This window comes from Caretta caretta, chromosome 9 (assembly GCF_965140235.1).
Source record: "Caretta caretta isolate rCarCar2 chromosome 9, rCarCar1.hap1, whole genome shotgun sequence".
Taxonomy (NCBI): Eukaryota; Metazoa; Chordata; order Testudines; family Cheloniidae; genus Caretta; species Caretta caretta.
In genome coordinates this window covers 6937738-6960237 of record NC_134214.1, presented here as the reverse complement: position 1 = coordinate 6960237, position 22500 = coordinate 6937738, and the positions used below count along the sequence as shown (strand labels likewise).

Sequence of the window (22500 nt, the reverse complement as noted above, 5' to 3'; positions counted from 1 at the left end):
TCCTGGGGAGGGACACACTTTGTGAAGACCATGATAGCAAAGTAGGACAGCTTCAATCCTCCTGGTCCTGTGGGTAAGGGGTTAAGACTCAGGAGACCTTGGTGCAGGTCCTGGCTCTGACACAGACCACTTACATGACCTTGGGCAAATCACATTTTTTGTGCCTCAGCTCCTATTGGCCTGCCAAGTGTGCGTGAAGATGGAGTCAGGTGTCAGCGAGGTACTCCGATGACCCAGCCATGAAGGCCGTGTCAGTGTCCAGCTAGCCTAGTCCAGTGCTTGCCCACAGCTGCTCCAAAGCCAAGACTCGACTCCTACATTAAATCAGCATTTAATTTGTTCCAAAATTCACTTTTTCATGTGAATTGCAGTTTATATTTCAACCCTGCCCTCCCCTTAAAAAAAAACAAAACAAAACAAAACCAAAAAAACAGTCACCAACCTCCCACACGAGGTGCAAGTCCCCTGAAGTTAGCCTGTAACAAATATCAAACACAAAACAAAGGCCGAAATGCTTTAGAATCACAACAATGTACAAAAAAAAAAAAAAAAAAGTAAAATACAACCTGAAACCGTTCAAGTTCAGAAAGGCTAGTAAAGTCCATCGCTTCAGCAAGGGGATGTCACTGCCATGCCTGTCAGCGGGTTCTGTGCCACTGGCCCGTCACTAAGCCACAGTGGCTCCTCTTCCACACCAAACGTCATCTCCAAGGAAGATTTAAGGTATTATGCTTTAAAGATTTCAGGAAGGGAACAATTCACAAGCAACCCTGGGAGGATGCAGACACACTGAGAAGGAACAGGACTTCCAATAGGTCCCCAGCCACCCGTAATACGGAGAGCTCGAGAGCAAGCGAGCAGCTTGCTTCCTCCTCGCTGTGCTGAAGCCTCACAGCTGTAGCCTAGTTCTTTAAATCTGTGGCGGATTAATAGGCTTAGTAAAGGCAGTAAACAGGTTAGTAAACGCAGCTCAGCACTGAATCTCACCTCACAGAGCGAGGTAGAATGTGAATTAAAATACAGAGGGGCCTGGGGAAAGTTGAAGATTTCAATGTAGAGCTGCTCCTGGCCTAGTAATGTTCTCCCTTCCCTTTGGGATTAGAGAGATCTGTGTTGGTATCTTCCTCTCTCCCAGCCTGGGGCTTCAAAAGCTAAGTCCCAATCTTGGGATTCAGCCGATTGCCATGGAAGACGTCATCTTGAACTTTAAATCAGCATGGCAAACTTCTCACAAGAGGGAGCACGGGAAGGCTGGCTGGGAGGGAGCAAAACCTTCCACAGAGATTCTGTTCCCCTGGTGTCGCAGGTTTTCTGCCCCTGGTGGTAACTATCTCTGGCTGAAAGTCCCTCTTTAAAGGCTTAGGAGAACAGGTGGCATCTTGGAATGAGATTTGCACACTGTAGCTTAGCCAGGCATGGACAGCTTGGGGTTGTATTCAAACAGGGCTTTTATATTTGCCAGCCTGGAGAGGACTGCCCCAGAACCCACCGAAAAGGAGACACGGGGCCTTTGTTGCTCCTTCTGGCGTCATTCCTGGCTGAATGACGGCTACATGGCAGGTTCTAGTGGCGGCTGGAGACCAGCCCTTTGACTTTGGACATCTTTTTTGTGGGCTGCCTTTGCTCTGCGTGGGGAGGGCACTCTCGATCTGCCAGCTGCTGTTCCATCTCTTGTGCTGATGATGAGGCCGTGGCTTTTAATGTTTTCTTTATGTTTGTGACCTGGACGAGAAAAGACAGCGAATCAGCATTTGCTTCTTCCACCCCCACAGCAGAGAGGAAGCCCCTTCCTAAGCACAGAATGGAAATGCCCTTGAGTTCGAAGAGTAACTCATCATTGGATACAAATCTCCCCATGCACACACATTAAACCCTCTCGATTTGATTTTATTAGGTGTTGGCATTAACAACCTGTAGATGACCTGACCTGGTAATACTCCATGTTAGACCTGGTTTGGAGGCCATTAGGGGCTGCAGATACCTCTTACTAGACACCAGGAGTAGCATAGCGACTTTCCACTGCCTGACTGCAGGAGGCAGCCATCTCACCAGGCTGCAGACCTCAAGGGTGTGTTTACTGACAGGGCGTGCCTGGGATACGTGGGGAGGGAAACAAAAAACAAAAAAAACACCTAGAACAGCTCTGCAGAGCAAAGGGAAAGGAAAGCTATTCGGACCAATCAGCCAGCTGATCCACAATTCTCCTCGAAGGTAGGAATGGAGGCTACCCTCAAATCTGGGGTGTGTTCGACGAGCAAGCACATAGTGGTATCCTTCCCATGCACCAGGAAACAGTGGGAAGTGCCATCTGCACGGCACCTCACCCTCCAAACACTGGACGTCAGGGGGGTGCCACAAAAAGAATTAGTGAACTGACAAAACAAAAAAAAAAAGCAACCTGAAATGAACATAGAAGTCAGGAGTCCAGACTCCCCAAGGCTAGAAACACCCAGCAAACCAAATGTGTCTTACGTATCAGAGGGGTAGCCGTGTTAGTCTATATCCACAAAAACAACGAGGAGTCTGGTGGCACCTTAAAGACGAACAGATTTATTTGGGCATAAGTTTTTGTGGGTAAAAAAACCTCACTTCTCCATGCATCTGAAGAAGTGGGTTTTTCGTCTTTAAGGTGCCACAGGACTCCTCAGACGTGTCCTGGGTACCAGTCAAATCACTGAATATAAACAGCTTCAAAGAGCCAGCGTGAACCTGCTGGGATGCAGGATTGCAAGAAATGAACCTTGAGCTAGAGTCTCAAGGGAACCGATCTCATCTTTGCAGTTGTAGTTTTGTTCTCACAAACAAATACCATCAGCAGAGACTAAAACCGTGTGCTTAGGCTGCCCTCTGTTGGCCATCTCTGGATATTACAGGAATAGGGGGAAAAACATTTTGGCTCAAATTTTCAAAAAGCAATTTCAGGATTTGGGGTGCCATCTTGGGGTACTCAAGTTGACATGTTAAATGGATCTGACTTTCAGAAATTGTTGAGGACTCATCCAGTGAACGACAAACCTCTATTAAGGGAGTTCAAGTTGGGTATCCAAAATCACTAGCCAGTCTTGAAAATGTAGTCCCTTGTATGTATTCCTTGGGATGGCAGGGGGCTGTCCATGTTTGCAGGGTTAACAAATGAGGCACTCTCACCAAAGTGTTTCAAAACACTTTTTGAAGCTACAATTTAGGGTTTTAAGGAAAGAATGTACCACACTTTCACCATTTCCGATGGAATTCAGAGGGATGTCTAGGAATGGCTATGGAGAGGTTTTTAACGACATTCCTAGGTTTACAATAAATTAACTATTTTTTCTTATTCCTTCTGGATTTTCATTATTCACAGTGAAATCTAAAGTTGTAGAAACATCAGATTTCCATCGTGTTTTGTGTGTTAAAAAATTGGTTTCCTAACAAATCAACGCAAGGAGCTCCCAGCAAGTTTATAAAGGATGACTCAGAAACCCACACATCAGGTGGTCAGTGGTCAAATCTGCCTTAGCTCATCAGTGAAGTTAATATAGCTGGGGAGAGGAGGAATCCAAGTTCTTTCCTAGAGGGTGCATCACAAGACTAGCACATCTGTTTGGCATGATTGTCAGTCTCCACCTAGCAGAAGCCCTGGACTGAACAGCAGGGAGTGCTGCAAGGTGAGGATTGAGGGACATTGGCAGTGCTGTGCAAGGGAAGGTTAAAAGACTCCTGCTCACACTATGTGTTAACCAGGCCACTTAGTTTCTCACTTTAATAAGCACAGAAATTTACCAAGAGAAACTTCAAGGTGTATCCGACACGCTCATCACGAGAGGACAGGAGTGATTCTACACCTACCTCTGTCTCTACCTGTTGCTGAGTTCGGTTGTGGTTCTCCTTATACTGGTTGGCTCTAAGCACTTGCTGTTCAATTCCTAACAGAACCGCTTCACACCCATCACACCTGAAAATGTAACAACACTCGGGTGTTCAATGCTGGACAGTTTGAAAGGGACGCTCAATTTGAAAAAACAAAACAAAACACAGTTCTGTCTGAAAGTTTGGGGGCTTATATTTAACATTAGCAACTAAGATGATTAGAGCTGAAAGAATTTAGTGGAAAAAGACGTTTTATTCTATTGTTTCAGTGTTTACACTTTGTGTAAAAAGGCTTGAACATGCATCTACTCAGTTTCGCTAATTTGCTGATGGCCAGTCTAGAAGGAGCTCCCATGTACACACTTCCTTTCGCCCTGTAAGAAGGTATTTGCCAGCAGTAGTGAAGCCAAAGCTGAAACAAAAGAGGCAGCAGAAAGGCGTGTGAACAGAGAGGAAGCAGGGGCTGGTCCCAGCATGTCTGGTGGAGTTGCTCTATTACATCCTATTAGATTCACCACAGAGAAGCCAAAAAACTTGTTCAAACCTTTTTAAAGAGTCAGGAATTGCTACTTCAAGGGGGATATATCAGAAACTGATTATTTATTTATTTATTAAGATTATTCAGAAAATAAAAGTCACACTGACAAGGTCCCCCAAAGAAATAAACAAGCAGGGTGACAAGAACACCTCCTCCTCCACTCAGTGAAAGTTCCAGCTCTCATTCACTGTGGGAAGGAATGGAAAGGGATCTGAAGTGGGTTCAGAGTTGCACACCAAGCAATACAGAAAGATCCAAGAAGCTGCTGCACTCCTTCCTTGCAGTGCGGGGGAAGCAGGAGCGGAGAAGGGAAAAGAGAAAAAACAAGTGACCCAGGTTACCACACTTACACAGCTACTTAATCTTTGTTATTCCTAATGTACACATAACAGCTAGGCAATGACTGTATTACGTAGTCAACTGGGAATCAGTCACAGTCTCTGTGGTCTAAAAAAGTGGCAACTCCTTTGGGTAATGAACGAATCCTACAGGACTGAAAGGCAGATTACTGGAAACTTGATAAAAAAAAAAACTAGAGTAACCAAATAAGATTGTCTCAGCCAAAAGCATGAGGTCTGCTTCATCTCCAGCAATAAAGGGAGGCCTAAAGAGATATCTGAAACATCTCAGAGGTGAAGTTTAAAGTACTGTGACTCTGAGATACAGTTTGTTAAGATTTGCCTGAGTAATTCTCATCACCAGAGGATTAGTGGACAAATCTGTCTTTGCTCATCAGCAAAATTAATATGGTAGGAGGAAGAAGGTGTCATTCTACAAGATGTCTGTCTCTAGGTAGAGGCCATGATGTCACTTTAGCATAATTGTAGGAGAGGCCCTAAAGCAAAGAGTGGAGGTAACTAAGATAAGAACTGAGATAACTTCAGAATCTGAAGCCAGTAGTAAAATTGGATGTACTGCTATGACAGCATCTGTAAGAAAGACTGGAGAGGGCATCAGAGTTTTTTTCCAGGAGGGGCCCTTTGCCAAGTGACTTTTCATGGTGTGAGAGTGCTAATGAATGGAATATGCTGAAACTAAGCTAACATTTGAGTCTTACAGGATTCAGAAAAAGCCAGGATGAGCTACTTCCTTTGAGACATTCCTAAAAGGCAAATCAGACAAGGTGGAGGAGCCTCCCGCCTCACCATTCTTGGAGAGTTTTAACAATATTACTGATGTCCTTCTTCTGAATGTCTCTGCCGATACAGAAATCCACCTCCAGCACCTGGTTGCGCTGATCCAGTTTCCCCTGAATAACATCTGTATACACAGCTTCAATGATTAGATCTTCCAGCTCCCTCAGATTCCTCATGTCCAGGTCTTTGAGCAGCACAGAGTAAGGAATGCACTAGAAACAGGAAATCCAAGAACAAACAGTCACTTGTGGGTCCAGAATGGAAAGTTAAGCATTGTCTGGAAGTAGGGTTAGTAGAAGCTTGCAATCAAACAAACATTTATTGTACACATCCCGCAGGTAAAGGGTGAGTGGGCAAGTATCAAATAGTATCAAAGGAAGCAGATACTATTAGGTCACGTCACACACAAGACATTCCTGTAAGCCTTTATTACAGTAAGTTCTGAAGAGTGGGTTGGGGTTGGCAGTATTGTGGAAGGTAAAATAGTCAATTCCCCCCCCCCCCCCACCCAGAATTGACAAAGATTTTCAAGAGGTAGATGGGCAAGCGAGTCCCACCTCCATTAGCCAATCTGATTTCTCCTCCCAGAATGCCCATTTCTCGCTCTTTATAGAGCTGTTCAGCCATTCCAAGCACTCAGTCCTTGGAAGTCCTTCATAAGTTACTGAGTTCCATGAATACAGGGGAGCACTGTACACTGCAGGTAATTTTCTAGTCACAGGTTTTCCAGAGCACTCATGCAGCCTAACGCAAACCCGAGTACAATACTTGGATGCCACTTGCAGAAATGGCTGGCATTACTTAGCCAAGATTTCTGAATTTTACCTTCATTCTGGCAGCCAAGCTTACAATAGTTAAGTGTTTCAGCTTGTTCTTCTGGGCCCCCGTTAACTCTGGCAGGTTATCCTTGTTTGCTGTTCAATGTAAAAAAATTGAGAACAAAGTTACGGATTTTCCTTCAAGAATTAAACAAAACCTTCAGATTAAAGTCTTTGACTGAGTTGCACCCCAGAAGTCGGTAGCACTAAGTACTCCTTGTGCTACGAAGGGGTGCTAGTGAGAAGACAGTGCTGCCATAAGTAACAGCTGGACCATACCCAAGGAGAAACAGAGGCAGAATAAAAAGAAAGTCAGTTATTAACTGTTCTAATTCCAAAACCAGAACCACAAAAATACAGAACATAATTCACATGTCTACAGGTGAAATCCTGCCAAGACACATGGTTAATATTTTGTTTCCAAGACCAAACTATTTGTCCTCTTTCAGTAAGCCCATGCTAATAAAACCTTGGACTTTGGTTTCACCAGCTGTAAAACTGGTGATGATACTTACTTCTCTGAAGCACTTGGGAACTACGTATGGAAGTGTCAAACATCAGGTTCATGGAGAGAAGAGAAATTATTAATCTAGATACTTCTATGGCCATCCTATCACCACAGTAACCACATGCCCCGAGTGTATTCACAAACAGAAGGGAGGCTGGCTGCTTTCAAAAGCAAAGGCGCTCTTCGGAATGGGTGCGTTAATGAAAGAGTTAGTATTTCAGTGACATGAAGGTTATCTGGCCAGTACGGAATCCATCTTACCCATCTCATCCAATTCTTTCCTTTTTGGCCTCCTCTGTCCCCTCCCCATTTTTATCTGGAAGGCGGTGATTACTCTCTCCCTTACTATCTTATTTTTCAGTCGCACCTTCCAGCCCAAAGGATTGTATGGTGCTTCAGGAACTGTTCCAGCAACCATACTATAATTCCATGTAACCTCCTTACTGGGGTGGGGAAATACCAAAGAAGCCCACCATAGTAGCCTTTGGCTACAAAAAGAGGAGCTATACAAAAATGAGGAGGTAAGTTAAATGGAAATGAAAAGGAACAGTCGTAAGAGTGAAACGCCTGCAAACTGCACGGAAACGTCTTAAAACACCATAATAGAAACTTACACTATAGGTATAACCTCAAATAAAAATAATTTAAAAAACCAGTAAGAAGACCAAAAAAATGCCACCATGGCTAAACAACAGAGTAAAAGATGGAGTTAGAGACAAAACAAGATATCCTTTACAAATTGGAAGTCAAATCCCACCGAGGAAAATAGAAAGGAGCATAAACTCTGGCAAGTCAAGTGTAAAAGTATAATTTGACCGGCCAAAAAAGAATTTGAAGAGGAACTAGCAAAAGACACAAAAACTTACAGCAACAAGTTTGTTAAGTACATCAGAAGCAGGAAGCCGGTCAAACCATCAGTGCGGCCACTGGACAATTGAGATGCTAAAGGAGCACTCAAGGAAGACAAGACATTTACAGAGAAGCTAAATCAATTCTTTGCATTGGTCTTCACAGCAAGGGATGTGAGGGAGAGTCCCACACCTGAGGCTTTTTTCTTTTTCAGTAGACAAATCTGAGGAACTGTCCCAGATTGAGGTGTCAATAAAGGAGGTTTGGGAACAAACTGATAAATTTAATAGCAATAAGTCACCAGGCCCAGATGGTATTCACCCAAGAATTCTGAAGGAACTCAACCATGAAATTGCAGAACTACTAACTGGTATGTAACCTATTGCTTAAATCAGCCTCTGTACCAGATGACTGGAGGATAGTTAATGTAACACTGGATTTTTAAAAAAAAAGGCTCCAGAAGCTGTACTGGCAATTACAGGCTAGTAAGTCTAACTTCAGGACCAGGCAAATTGGTTGAAACCCGAGTAAAGAATCGAATTATCAGTGCAAAGATGAACTGTATGTTGGGAAATGGTCAACACAGCTATTGTAAAGAGAAATCATGCTTCACCAATCTATTAGAATTCTTTGAGGGGGTCAAACAAACATGTAGACAAGGGTGACCCAGAGGAAACAGTATACTTGGACTTTCAGAAAACCACTGACAAAGTCCCTTATCAAAGACTCTTAAGCAAAGTAAGCAGTCATGGGATAAGAGGGAAGGTCCTCTGGTGGATCAGTAACTGGTTAAAAGATAGGAAACCAAGGATTGGAATAAATCATCAGTTTTCAGAGTGGAGAAAGGTAAACAGCAGGATCCCGCAACAATCTGTACTGGGACCAGTGCTGTTCAACGTATTTTAAATGATCTAGACAAAGGAGTAAACAGTGAGGTGGCAAAGTTTGCAGACAATACAAAATTTCAAGGTAGTTAAGTCCAAAGAGTTACAAAGGGATCTCACAAAACTGGGTGACTGGGCAACAAAATGGCAGATGAAATTCAATGTTGATAATTGTAAAACAATGCATACTGGAAAACATAATCCCAATTATACACGCAAAATAATGGAGTCTAAATTAGCTGTTACCACTCAAGAAAGATCTTGGAGTCACTGTGGATAGTTCTCTGAAAACATCTCCTCCACATGCAGCAGCAGTCAAAAAAGCGAACAGAATTTTAGGAACCATTATGAAAGGGATGGATAAGACAGAAAATATCATAATGCCACTGTATAAATCCATAGTATGCCCACACCTTGAATTCTGCATACAGTTCTGGTCACCCCATCTCACAAAAGACATTAGAACTGGAGAAAGTACAGAGAAGGACAATAAAAATGATTAGGGGTCTGGAACAGCTTCCATTTGAGGAGAGATTTAAAAGATGGACTGTTCAGCTTAGAAAAGAGGCAACTAAGGGGGATGTGATAGAGGTCTATGAAATTGGGAAGGGTGTAGATAAAGTGAATAAGGAACTGTTATTTACTCCTTCATATAACACAAGAACTAGAGGCATCCAATGAAATTAATAGGTAGCAGGTTTAATACATCAAAAAGAAGTACTTCTTCACCCAACAAACGGTCAACCTGTGGAACTCACTGCCAGGCGATGTTGTGAAGGCCAAAAGTATAACTGCGTTCAGACAAGAATTAGATAAGTTCATGGAGGATCGGTCCATCAATGGCTATTAACCATTATGGTCAGGAATGCAACCCAATTCTCTGGTTGTCCCTAATTCTCTGACTGCCAGATGCTGAGACTGGATGACTGGGGATGGATCACCCAATAATTGCCCTGTTCTGTTCATTCCCTCTGAAGCATCTGGCACTGGCCACTGCTGGAAGACAGGATACTGGGCTAGATGGATCATTGGTCTGACCCAATATGGCCATTCATATTGTACATTTAGGCAATGCTGTATGGTGAAGTGTGCTGGCCAGTGTTCATTACACTGCACATGGGAACGGGAAACTTAAGTCAAGGATATGAGTGAACATCCCTACTCTTACAAGTCATGCCCTGGGATCTAACACCCATGCAGAGCAGACTGGTCCTCTAACTGGTCACAACCTAGAGACCCACATACTGCAAAGAATTCATGAAGCTTGTGCTGGCTCCATATCTACCGGAGCTTTCACCCCACTACATCTACTAAATCTGTTCTCCAGATTTTACAAACTAAAGTGCTCAGATACTACTGTGATGGGCATCAATGAGATCCTGGGCAGAATTATTTGTAAAGCATTGTGATACTCTGGATTCAGGCTGCTGCTCACAAATATTAAATACTGCACTGCATCAGAATTGAAGTGTAAGCTCCAAGGCATAGCATGGTTGGAATGCACCTTCAGATAGACACGCTATCCTGATTCAGATTTGGTGCCTTTGAAATGATATACAAGTGGTTATTTCCAAGGGGGCAACCTGGTGGACATGTCTTTATTTTTCTTTACCACATGAAGAGGTTATAGAAGCCTAGGAGCAAAATGGGTCTTTTGCATGACACCCTTCCTGAGTACAGTCAATGGTTTCCAAGCAAGAAGGCTCTCTGGCCTGTTTTTAAGGCTGACTAGAAAAGCTGTTCCTTTTTGACGTTCTTCCCTTTGTAGCTAGTTTCTCTGTTCCTTCCAAGTATCTCCCAAACAAAGGTGTTTAAGACATTCAAGTGGAGAAAAGCAACTCAACCCAGTCAAACTGTGACACTGATAATCACACTTCTAAGAACTCACGAGTAGATGCAGTGCTTTTATTTAAACACATAGCCAGGGTCCATTTTCCAAAGACAGACGTGCAACTGTGTGCCTAATCGGCATGCAAAATGATCACAACAACAAATTCAAACTGGACTTTGGCACATAAAAATACTCTATTTGTGCACACACACATTCATGACACAATTACATGTGCATTTGAGAGTTGTGCCCTTTAGTGTGTAGGGAAAACATGATATAAACCTTGTTTACCAAGTTTCAATTCAGAATGGATTTTCAAGACTAGCTTACAAACCCCTGAAAGGGGAGATTCTCTAATCGATACCACTCTAATTTCAGAAAAGATGGAGAGTTTATCCTCTGCAGAATAAGTGTCTTTTGAATCGTAGGAAGAGACAATGAATACCACTGCACGTCAATTCATGTCACAGGGACTCAGCCCAAGAGAGGCTAGTAAAATGCCCACTCTAAACGTCTAGACCAGCACGTAACAGTCTGGCTATTGCTATTCTTCCATAGTGAGATGAAAAAAAGATTTACACAAGAACAGACATACTGGGTCAGACCAAAGGTCCATCTAGCCCAGTATCCTGTCTTCCGACAGCAGCCAATGCCAGGTTCCCCAGAGGGAATGAACAGAACAGGTAATCATCAAGTGATCCATCCCCTGTTGCCTATTCCCAGCTTCTGGCAAACAGAGGTTAGGGACACTATCCTGGCTAATAGCCATTGATGGACCTATCTCCATGAATTTATCTAGTTCTTTTTTGAACCCTGTTATAGTCTTGGCCTTCACAACATACTCTGGCAAGGAGTTCCACAGGTTGACTACATTGTGTGAAAAATATTTCCTTTTGTTTGTTTTAAACCTGCTGCCTATTAATTTCATTTGATGGCCCCTAGTTCTTGAGTTATGAGAAGGAGTAAATAACACTTCCTTATTTACTTTCTCCACACCAGTCATGCTTTTATAGACCTCTATCATATCCCCCCTTAGTCATCTCTTTTCCAAGATGAAAAGTCCCAGTCTTATTAATCTCTCCTCATATGGCAGCCGTTCCATACCCCAAATTGTTTTTGTTGCCCTTTTCTGAACCTTTTCTAATTCCAACATATCTTTTTTGAGATGGGGCAATCACATCTGCATGCAGTATTCCAGATGTGGGCATACCATGGATTTATATAGAGGCAATATGATATTTTATGTTGTACTGTATATCCCTTTCCAAATGGTTCCTAACATTCTGTTAGCTTTTTTGACTGCCACTATACACTGAGGGGATGTTTTTCAGAGAACTATCCACAGTGACTCCAAGATCTCTTTCTTGAGTGCTAACAGCTAATTTAGACCCCTTCATTTTGTATGTATAGTTGGGATTATGTTTTCCAATGCGCATTACTTTGCATTTATCAACACTGAATTTCATCTGCCATTTTCTTGCCCAGACACCCAGTTTTGAGAGATCTTTTTGTAGCTCTTCGCAGTCTGCCTGGGACTTAACTATCTTGAGTAGTTTTGTATCATCTGCAAATTTTGCCACCTCATTGTTTACCCCTTTTTCCAGATCATTTCTGAATATCTTAAATAGGACTTGGCCCAGGACAGACCCCTGGGGGGACACTACTATTTACTGCTCTCCATTCTCAAAACTGACCATTTATTACTACTCTTTGTTTCCTATCTTTTAACCAGTTACGAATCCATGAGAGAACCTTCCCTCTTATCCCATGACTGCTTACTTTGCTTAAGAGCCTTTGGTGAGGGAACTTGTCAAAGGCTTTCTGAAAATCTAAATACACTATATCCACTGGATCCCCCTTGCCCACATGCCTTTTGACCCCCTCAAAGAATTCTAGTAGATTGGTGAGGCATGATTTCTCTTTACAAAAACCATGTTGACTATTCCCCAACAAATTATGTTAATCTCTGTGACTGACAATTTTGTTCTTTACTATAGTTTAAACCAGTTTGCCCAGTACTGAAGTCAGGCTTACCAGCCTGTAATTGCCAGTGTCACCTCTAGAGCCCTGTAACGGTGCAGACCCACTGCTGCGGCACCTCCGTGCTGGGAATTAGCTCTCTTGGACCACCAGGGTGCCTTTTACTAGCAGTAAGAAAAGGAATACTTGTGGCACCTTAGAGACTAACCAATTTATTTGAGCGTAAGCTTTCGTGTGCTACAGCTCACTTCATCGGTTGCATACTGTGGAAAATACAGAAGATTTTTTATACACACAGACCATGAAAAAATGGGTGTTTATCACTACAAAAGATTTTCTCTCCCCCCCACCCCACTCTCCTGCTGGTAATAGCTTATCTAAAGTGATCACTCTCCTTACAATGTGTATGATAATCAAGGTGGGCCATTTCCAGCACAAATCCAGGGTTTCAAACCCCCCGCCCTTACTTCCACTTTCTCCATCGTCTCCACCATCTGGACCTGCGTCACTCCCGGACCGCGGCGTCCTCTTCAGGACACAGCCCTTCAGCTGTGCCCCAGCCCGCTCTCTCCCCACTTTTGGGGGACAGAGGGTCCTCGTCCTTCCACTTGCCTCAGCAGTCAACTGCAGTCTCTAATCTAGCCCCCGGTTTCAGGGCCAAACTGCAGTCCGGATTTAGGCCACTCTCCTCATTGGTAAGTAGGGGCAAAAGGGGGGGGGACATGGGACAGGCCCACCTGCTACTCTGGGCCCCAACCCAGGGACCCTCTAGTGGCAGCCACTTACTGCCCTCTTCCAACTCTCCTCTACTGCTTACTCCCCTGGGTCACTTCCCCGTCGCCCCAGCACCTTCTCTGCCCGTTTGTCTCAGGGCCCCAGTCTGGCAGTCGTCAGCCTAGAGCTCTCCCAGCCTCTGCTGATCCTGCCCAGCCCTTCTCTGTCTTAGGTGCTTCTCTAAGAGCCAGTTCTTCTCCATTTGCCCTCCAGGGAGAGACTGCCTTCCTCTCTGCCCTGCAGCATTCTTATTGGGCCCTGTGAAGCCTGGCCCTGATTGGCTACTTTCAAGCCTCCACTTGACTGGCTCCCATTAAGCCTTTCCATGATTGGCTGGGGCTCTGCACAGCCTCTTTGGATTTCTCTAACCCCTTCCACACCAGAATGGGGCATCTGCCCACTACAAGCCCTTTTTAAAAATTGACATCACATTTGCTATCCTCCAGTCATTTGGTACAGAAGCTGATTTAAATGATAGGTTACAGACTACAGTTAGTAGTCTTGCAATTTCACATTTGAGTTCCTTCAGAACTCTTGGGTGAATACCATCAGGTCCTGGTGACTTATTACAGTTTAGTTTATCAATTTGTTCCATAACCTCCTCTAATGACACCTCAATCTGGGACAGTTCCTCAGATGCGTCACCTAAAAAGAAGGGCTCAAGTTTGGGAATCTCCCTCACATTCTCAGCCGTGAAGACCGATGCAAAGAATTAATTGAGTTTCTCCGCAATGGCCTTATCGTCCTTGAGTGCTCCTTTAGCATCTCAATCATCTGGTGGCCCCACTGGTTGTTAGCAGGCTTCCTGCTTCCGATGTACTTAAAATTTTTTTTGCTAATACTTTTTGAGTCTTTGGCTAGCTGTACTTCAAATTCTTTTTTGGCCTTCCTAATTATATTTTTACATTTCATTTGCAAGAGTTTATGCTCCTTTCTATTTTCCTCACTAGGATTTAACTTCCACTTTTTCAAGTGGAAGCTTCTATTGTGGTGTCTTTAAAAAGTTTCCATGCAGCTTGCAGGGATTTAACTTTTGGTGCTGTCCTTTTTAATTTGTGTTTAACTAACCTCCTCATTTTTGTGTAGTTCCCTTTCTGAAATTAAATGCTACAGTGTTGAGCTGCTGTGGTGTTTTCCCTGCCATAGGGATGTTAAATTTAATTATATTATGGTCACTATTACTAAGTTGTCCAGCTATAGTCACCTCTTGGACCTGATCCTGTGCTCCACTTAGGACTAAATCAAGAATTGCCTCACCTCTTGTGGGTTCCAGGACTAGCTGCTCCAAGAAGCAGTCATTTGAGGTGTCAAGAAACTTTATCTCTGCATCCCTTCCTGAGGTGATATGTACCCAGTCAATATGGGGATAGCTGAAATCCCCAATTATTATTGAGTTTTTTTATTTTAATAGCTTCTCTAATCTCCCAGAGCATTTCAGTCACTATCACCATCCTGGTCAGGTGGTCGGTAATATATCCCTACTGCTATATTCTTATTATTCGAGCATGGAATTACTATCCATAGAGATTGTAAGGTACAGTTTGGTTCATTTAAGATTTTTACTTCATTTGATTCTACGCTTTCTTTCACATATAGTGCCACTCCCACACCAGCACGACCTGTTCTGTCCTCCTGATATATTTTGTACCCTGGTATTACTGTGTCCCATTGATTATCCTCATTCCACCAAGTTTCTGTGAAGCCTATTATATCAATATCCTCATTTAACATGGGGTACTCTAGTTCACTCATCTTATTATTTAGACTTCTAGCAGTGGTATATAAGCACTTTAAAAACTTGTCACTTTTTAGTTGTCTCCCGTTAAATGATACAATTGAATGAGACATTTTTCGTTTGTTTTTCTTCAGATCCTACCTGTATTTTACCTTCCATCCTCTCCTCCTTACTAGGACATAGAGAATCTCCATTAGTAGATCCTCCCCTAAGGGATGTTTCTGTCCGAACCACATGCTCCTCCACACGTGTTGGCTTCCTCGCAGCCCTTAGTTTGAAAACTGCTCTACGACCCTTTTAATGTTATGTGCCAGCAATCTGGTTCCATTTTGGTTTAGGTGGAGCCCCTCCTTCCTGTATAGGCTCCCCCTTTCCCCAAAGTTGCCCCAGTTCCTAATAAATCTAAACTACTCCTCCCTATGCCATCATCTCATCCACGCATTGAGACCCTGCAGTTCTGCCTGTCTAACTGGCCCTGTATATGGAACTGGAAGCATTTCAGATAATGCTACCATGGAGGTCCTGATCTTCAATCTCTTACCCAGCAGCCTAAATTTGGCCTCCAGGACCTCTCTCCTATCCCTCCCTATATCACCGGTACCTACATGTACCACGACCACCAGCTCCTCTCCAGCACTACACATAAGTCATCTAGATGTCTCGAGAGATCTGCAACCTTTGCACCAGGCAGGCAAGTCACCATGCCGTTCTCATGGTCACTACAAACCCAGCTATCTATGTTTCTAATGACAGAATCGCCTATTACTAATACCGGTCTCTTCCTAATAACTGGAGTTCCCTCTGCTGGAGAGGTATGCTCAGTGCAAGAGGATACCACAACATCATCCGGAAGTGGGGTCCCACCTATGGGATCATTTCCCTCTGCTCCAGTTGGATGTTCTTCTTCCCTGAGTCTTTCACGCTCCTCAACAGCACAGAGGCTGTCAGACCGGGAGTGGGACCATTCTACTGTGTCCAGGAAAGTCTCATATATGTACCTCTCTGTCTCCCTTAGCTCCTCCAGCTCAGCCACGCTGGTCTCCAAAGCCCGTACAGGGTCTCTGAGGGCCAGAAGCTCCTTGCACCGAATGCACACATAAGCCACCTGCCCATAGGGCAGGTGATCATACATGCTGCCTTGGGTGCAATAAACTGGGTAGCCCCCACTCATCCAGAAAGCCTCTGACAGACAGAATTTTACCCTTAGATTCTTTCAACCTGCCACATTCATGGAGGCATCACGCACTTGTGTAAGTCAGCTACCTTGAGCTGCCTGGCCAGACAAATAAGACGTTGCACAAGCTAGTTCTGAAGAGACTGCAGTACCCGCACTCACCGCCCTTTCAATCTTCGCCAGGTTCTTAGAGCATTTGCTAAATGCAACCTCTTACCTACATAATCTGGGTACGTTCCGTAGGCAAACAGATTCAGCAACTGGAAATACGCAGCATTAGGCCCTTCAGCAAGCTGGAGAGGAGGAAAGCAAAAGAAATCTTATGTAAGCCAATAATGGCCAATAGGATATTGGTGTACAGCTTCTCCACAGTGTTGGCTTTAATGTCACAAAGAATATGTAACTTTTTAAAAATACATAAAAGAAGGGCTGTTTTCAGTTGTCAGAGGGCTGTACCCTTTCCAAGTCATGTAATCAGCACTACATTTCAGTAGTTTAGAATCAGGATGATACAGCCTATTCCATGCATTAGAACTTGAATTTGGTTTATACAGTCAGCTGCTTCATGCAGCATCTTAAGAGATAAAATGAAGAACGTGTCCACTTGAATTCAGCTGTGTATTCTTATCACATGACAGATGAGCAGATTATGGTGCTGGTTGGTTAAGAATCCTTACTAGCCACTGGGAAGCAGAGACAGTTAACCTGCAAAACCACAAACAATCTCAAAGCAAAGCAGGTTAGATCATTTTAAGTTGTCTGCCTCTGAAAGTTCTGTACTTCCTCTGACAAGCAAACAGTGCACTGGAACAACAGCTGTGGCACTAGCCTGGGTTGGTATATCAGTTCTCCTAAGCCACATGATTTGCTGCATGGAAAAACTGGGGGGAAACCAAACATATACATTGATGCTAAAAACTGTTGATGGCATTTTTGGCCAGGCACAAAAGCCTGTTTGGAAAGCTGAGCTTCCTGTGTGCCATACTGCCATAGCTGCAATCAGCAGAGGTAACGGAGCTAGTTCCCACTCATTGTAAGAGACATGGAGATGCTCGTAGAGTGTTCTCTAGGCGGGCTCTGGGAGTCTGAAACTTGCTCCCCATTTTGCTCTGAAACAGCCCAAACGTGGTGATCTTCTGGGCATGCTGCAAAATACAGCACAACTCCGTGACAGGAGTTTTAGAGAAGGCTAACGGTATGCTTCCCAGAACAATGACAGAATAGAAAGGCGCTTTTTTGCTGGTGGCTGGCTGGCTGGAATCCTAGTTTCAATGATTGAGCGTTGCTGAAATTGTATTGTATTAACAGTCACAAGTTAGGATGTCTGGAGCCTTGCATAGGCATCATTTTATTATTTGAATCCAAATAAATGCATAAGACAAAAGCGATCCCCTTATGTATACCAGGTCCTCACAATTCTGTGTAAATCTGTCATTCTGATTCAGGGCATGATAGAAACATTGGAAAACTGGGGTAAATTATGTCAGGCTTTTCCCAAGATGGAGATTCTGCCATCCCAGTCTACTATGTGCAAGGAAATTCCAAGGAGAGCTCTTAAACCAGAAGGGGGTGGGGGAAGGGGAGGGGAAGAAGAAAAGAGATGGCAACTTAACTCTTACCTCTTGCACGTTTGTTAACTCCAACAGCTCGCCAAAGACATAAACCCCAGGAGCCTCTAGCACTTGGTTTATCAGAACAGTCAGAGCTGATCCGTTGGTGCCTTTGGCTAATAAAATAAACTGCTCAAGAAGATTGCAGGATGGTTTCTGTTCTCCTGCCATTCTAGATTTTTCAATCTGCCAAAAAAGAAATGGTTTTAATGACTCTTTCCTCCATCTTTGTGCAAAGCACTACTTAGAAGTGGATCAGGAAGCATGTCCAGGATGGTAACATTCCACACTTAACTTTGCCTTGTTTTTCATGATAATTCAGTGCTAGTGATGAGAGCAGGACTAAGCCTGGGGGCCAAAGTCCTATTTATCCATAGAGCAGCAACAGCTCAGGCAATAGCTTTAAAAGCTTCCTGCACACTGTCCTGTCAACGTGCCTCACCTATGCCCTGGAAGGGCTCCTTTAGGACTAGGAAGGGGGGTTCAGATTCCATGGCCAACTCAGGCTTTCAATTCTTTTGAGATTGCTAAGTGGTGACAAAATTGGTGGTGGGTTTTGCGATGTCTACTAGGAACTGGCTGAGACTCCTTCCACATCACAACTCATTACACAGCAAACAAAGAGCAACTGATTTAACCCTTTATGTGTGTGTGTCCAAAAATAATCCACTTGCACTGTACAAGCCAATGTATCTTTCCCAATAGTATCTGAATATCTGTCAGTTAACAAGGCAGGAGCACAGAACTCCAACTGCTTTCAGAGCCAAAGAGGGAAAAATGAAAAAGCTCTGTCACTAGCTTACTTGATTACTGTGTATTTTTGCCAACAGGGCAGAGTTAAATTGATTTATGTTATTTACATGGATTAAATGCTTTAAAAAATACCCTTTCTTTATAAAGGTAAATCTTTGTCTTTAATTCTGGTCCAATACATCTTCACTCTGAGCATTATAATTTGGATTCTGAAATGTCAAATTCAGTTACCAGCTGACAAGTTCAGAAAATAAATAAATGTGGTAAATTACAAGTCAGGTGCAAGCTACAGTGAACGTGATCTCCCAAGCCCTGAATCACTACTGGGCACGATTTTTTCATGTTATATTTACAAAGGACATATTCTGGTGACAATTTTCAGATCTTGCTGTTAATCTTTCTATCCGCATTAGTCCCACTAGTAAATACCCAGGGTTCTGGGTGGGCTTGTACTGTCTACGCTGAAACACAGGCTGCTGCAACTTTAATCTAACTAGCTTGGATAGTGGAGTAGTAAAGTTAGCTCACGTAGATCTACTTGAGCTACCATCCCTGTGTCTCATAATACATCTAAGGAGTAAATCAGTATTATCATCTGCTTTCACAGAAAAGGAAACTGAGGCACAAAGCAGTCAAGTGACTAACTCACAGTCACACAGGAAATGTGATAGAACTGTAAATGAATGCTGATTTCATGGCTCCCAGGCATTTGCCTTAAGCACAAGACTATCCTTCAAGGCACTACAAGTGCTGAATGTGTTGTACAAGATTGTGACAGAGTGGGTTTTTCCTGGTCCTGTTGTGAAAGTTGTGCAAAGTCTCCACCTCTTTTATTTTTAAAATCACAGGTGACAGAGGCACCATAGTGTTACTTTCTGGTTCCCAGATATCACTTGAGGCTACCAGTTTAAGACTAAATAGATTTTTTTTAGCCTGATGAAAAGCGATTGCTATATAGATGAAAGAAATATTTTAAGGTAATTTATCAAAGTACAACCAGCATCACAAATGCAGCATGAAATTATGGCTTCCCTATATGAAACATTCCCTTCCTCCAGCTTATTTTTTGTGTGACCTATGAAACAGCATAACTTTGCACTTATGTAGATAAGCGCAAAGTTATTATGCTATTTGTTAGTATCAAAGCAGATTTACTTTCATCAGTAGCTCTCCAAGTGCTTTCCAAGACTAGGTAAGCATTATTATCCACATTTTACAGATGGGTAAACAGACTTGAAGGTGAAATAGTTTGCTCAAGAACATAGCGAGTCAGTGAGAGATGGATACAGAACCCAGGTCTTCGGACTCATTTCCAGACCTTAGCCAATGGGTCAGGGCTACTTTCTGGAAGAAACCGATCATTTACCCATTTTGCTGGATTCTTTCTTTGGATCTGTTCTGCTGTCCACACTCCAGATTGCATGTTCCACACTGCCAGTTATGTACACACTTTTCCTGAAGTATCATCCCCATGAATGTGTTGGTAGCACAGAAGCAAATGGCAAACCTGGCATGAGTGCCCAGTGGGAAAATCATCCCTTATTCCTTTTTCGGTTTGCTAAGAACTGAGGGGGTAGGTAGGTAGGTTTTGTTTTCAGTTCAAATGAGCCTGGCAAACCATACACCCAGTATTTTCAAGTGCTCAGTAGCACTTGTCTTATAGTCACATTTCACTTTTTCACACTGTGGTTTTGGTTGTCTAGGTTGGTGCACAACAGGATTTTTTCCACCCTATTTGTCAAACTTCACTTTTCAGGTACATTTTTATCTTTCCAATACAAAACCGCGCATGTGTGCTGCCTGAACGCTCCAGAGACACAGGTGCAGTACTCAGGATTTCTTCCTTCCACAAGTCCTAAAGCAGGGTCAAGTCAAACGGACCCTCAGGAGTGAAGGGGAAAAGAACATACAGATTTCCCACAGCAACATACTATCCAAAGATCAGAGCATCTAGGGCTTGGAGGTCAATGTGAGCGCAAGGGAGAAAGCAGAGGGTTTCCTGGATGTAGCAGGCAAACCACTCAGCACAAAAAAGGGATAAAGCTGAATGTACTGGGTATCTTCTGTGTAGAACTATTTGCCTCCAACAGGAGGAGCAGAACAGAGGTCTCTGCAAATGCCCACGTGTTTAGACCATAATCAGAAACTAATTCAAACTGGCAAAGGGCTGGAGGAAAATAAGGCATCCTGGAGACAGAAACCTCTCATTAACCAGGACACATAAATATTAAAGGAGGACTCAAGTTACATAGCTCACACCTAAAGTCAGACAAAGCTACCAATTCACACCAAGCACTGAAGGCAAGCAGAAAACTGCTAGTTTACACCAGACCACATTAACCCCGTCTTCTCCACCAAAGTAGTAGAGACTGAAAGTGTAAGGGTGGGTGATGGTGGGGACAAGAAAGAAACCCTCTCTCCGCCCCTCATGTAGATGGAAAGGAAGGGGACAATTAAGATCCCAGAGACTCATGGGGGGCCCAATCAGAGAAACCCCCCTCCCGGGGTACCTCAGAGAAGAGGAGCTCAGGGGAGCCCAGCCAGGGAGACCCCCTGGCCTGAGGCATGGTAGAGAAAGAGGGATCCAGGAGAGCCCAGTCAGGGAGTCCCTTTCTCGGGTTAAATTAGAGAAGAGAGGGTCCATGGGGGGCCCAAAAAGAGACACCCCCCCCGGGGTAGCTCAGAGAAGGGAGGGCTGGGGGGGCAGCCAGGGAGACCCCCGATAGCTGTGAGGGGGCAATGGGAGCCCAGGCAAGGGGAGCTGCGGGGGAGGGGTCGATGAGGGGGCCTCGTCCCCTTAGAGAGCATCGGGGGGCCTGGAGCCGGGAGAGCCCCGCTAGCGGCGGGGGCCGGTAGCCGTGAGGGTCCCGGGGGCGGGGACGCCGGCGAGCGCGGCTAGAAGCGCAGGCGGGGGCCCCGCGGGGCGGGGAGACCCTCAGGCCGCCCTAGGGGCTGTGAGAGCAGGGCGGGGAGGGGCTGACCTGCCTGCTCCGGCCGCCTCCGTCCGGCTCCCGGCGCCTCCCCCGCCGCTCCTCAGGCCGCCATGACAGCGGCGCCGGCGTCCTGCGCTCAGCTCCTTCCCCCGGCCCCCGCCGCCCGCGCGCCGCGTTCCGCCCGCCGGCCGGGCCCAGGGGCCGGGCAAGGGGCGCGCCCCCGCTGGTCAGCCTGCGTCACGGGGCAGGGGGGGGGGCCCGGCGCCGGCTCGTGGCCAGCATCTGGGCAGGCCAAAGGTCAGGCTGGGACAGGGTCAAGGGAGCTGACATCTGAGCGTTATTGGCCGTTGCCTGTGTAGGTCGGAGGTCAGGACGGGGACAAGGTCAGAGGTCAGGCTGGGGACAGGGTCAGAGGTCAGGGAGGGAACAGGGTCAGAGGTCAGGTTAGGGTCAGGGTAAGACATCTGAGTGTTCTTGGCCATTGTCTGTGAAGTTCGGAGGTCAGGCTGGTCTAGTGCTGCCACCTCCCCAAGTTTCCCCAGGATCATCCCTTTTTTGAGGCAACCACCCCGAGACATCTGTCAGGGTGCTCAGGGTGCGCTGCCGGCTGTCCAGTGTCATGGGCTCAGGATCATTCTGGATATACTATATTTTTGTATCTCAGAGGTGGCAAGCCTAAGCTGGGGCTAAGGTCAGAGATCAGTATAGCTGTAGGGCCCACGGGTCTGAAACCTGACCATTATTGGCCAATTTGTAGGTCAGAGGTCAATGTGGGTTAGAAATTGAGGTGTTAGTGGTGGGTCTGATACCAATGAGTGCATTGGCTTAAACAGAGCGGATGAGGAAGATATAACCCTCTGGGGTTTGACCTGCCTTGATCTCTGATATTTCCCTGCCGCCTTCTGACTTGCCCACAAGAAGCTGAATGGAAATCTTTTTAGGGAAATAACGTTATATCAAATGTTAGAGATTCAGGGCCTGTCATTTATTTCAGGCTGCTGCACACCTAAGTAGGCTGGCTCTGACTCTTCATCTGCATCATCTCCTGTATCCTCGGTTCTGCACAAGTCCACCATGTTGTGAAGAATGCAGGAGACAAGGGCCAGGGGATGGTGCAAATGATGACAGTCA

General features: G+C 44.7%; 1 protein-coding gene across 2 annotated transcripts; it reads right to left on the bottom strand.

Moving 5' to 3' along the window:
• Positions 1-315: 315 nt before the first annotated feature.
• COPS7B (COP9 signalosome subunit 7B) lies at positions 316-21524 on the bottom strand. Of its 2 annotated transcripts, none has more exons than XM_048864684.2 (7): positions 21418-21524; positions 17693-17869; positions 16291-16366; positions 6346-6434; positions 5530-5732; positions 3826-3931; positions 316-1722 (listed from the first exon to the last, which is right to left on the bottom strand). In XM_048864684.2, exons 2-7 carry the CDS (start codon positions 17852-17854, stop codon positions 1564-1566), a joined length of 795 nt encoding a protein of 264 aa, XP_048720641.1. In that variant the 5' UTR covers positions 17855-17869; positions 21418-21524; the 3' UTR covers positions 316-1563. The 2 variants fall into 2 exon arrangements, with proteins under 2 accessions (XP_048720641.1, XP_048720642.1); XM_048864685.2 differs by having other exon boundaries at positions 21422-21520.
• Positions 21525-22500: the final 976 nt, after the last annotated feature.

Excerpts from the sequence above, each read along its gene's own strand:
- COPS7B (XM_048864684.2), bottom strand. The coding sequence starts at position 17,854 with ATGGCAGGAGAACAGAAACCATCCTGCAATCTTCTTGAGCAGTTTATT. Across the intron at positions 16,367-17,692 it reads AGTTAACAAACGTGCAAGAG|CTTGCTGAAGGGCCTAATGC; the intron begins GTAAGAGTTAAG and ends CCTCCTCTCCAG. Across the intron at positions 1,723-3,825 it reads AGCAACAGGTAGAGACAGAG|GTCACAAACATAAAGAAAAC; the intron begins GTAGGTGTAGAA and ends TTTCTCGTCCAG.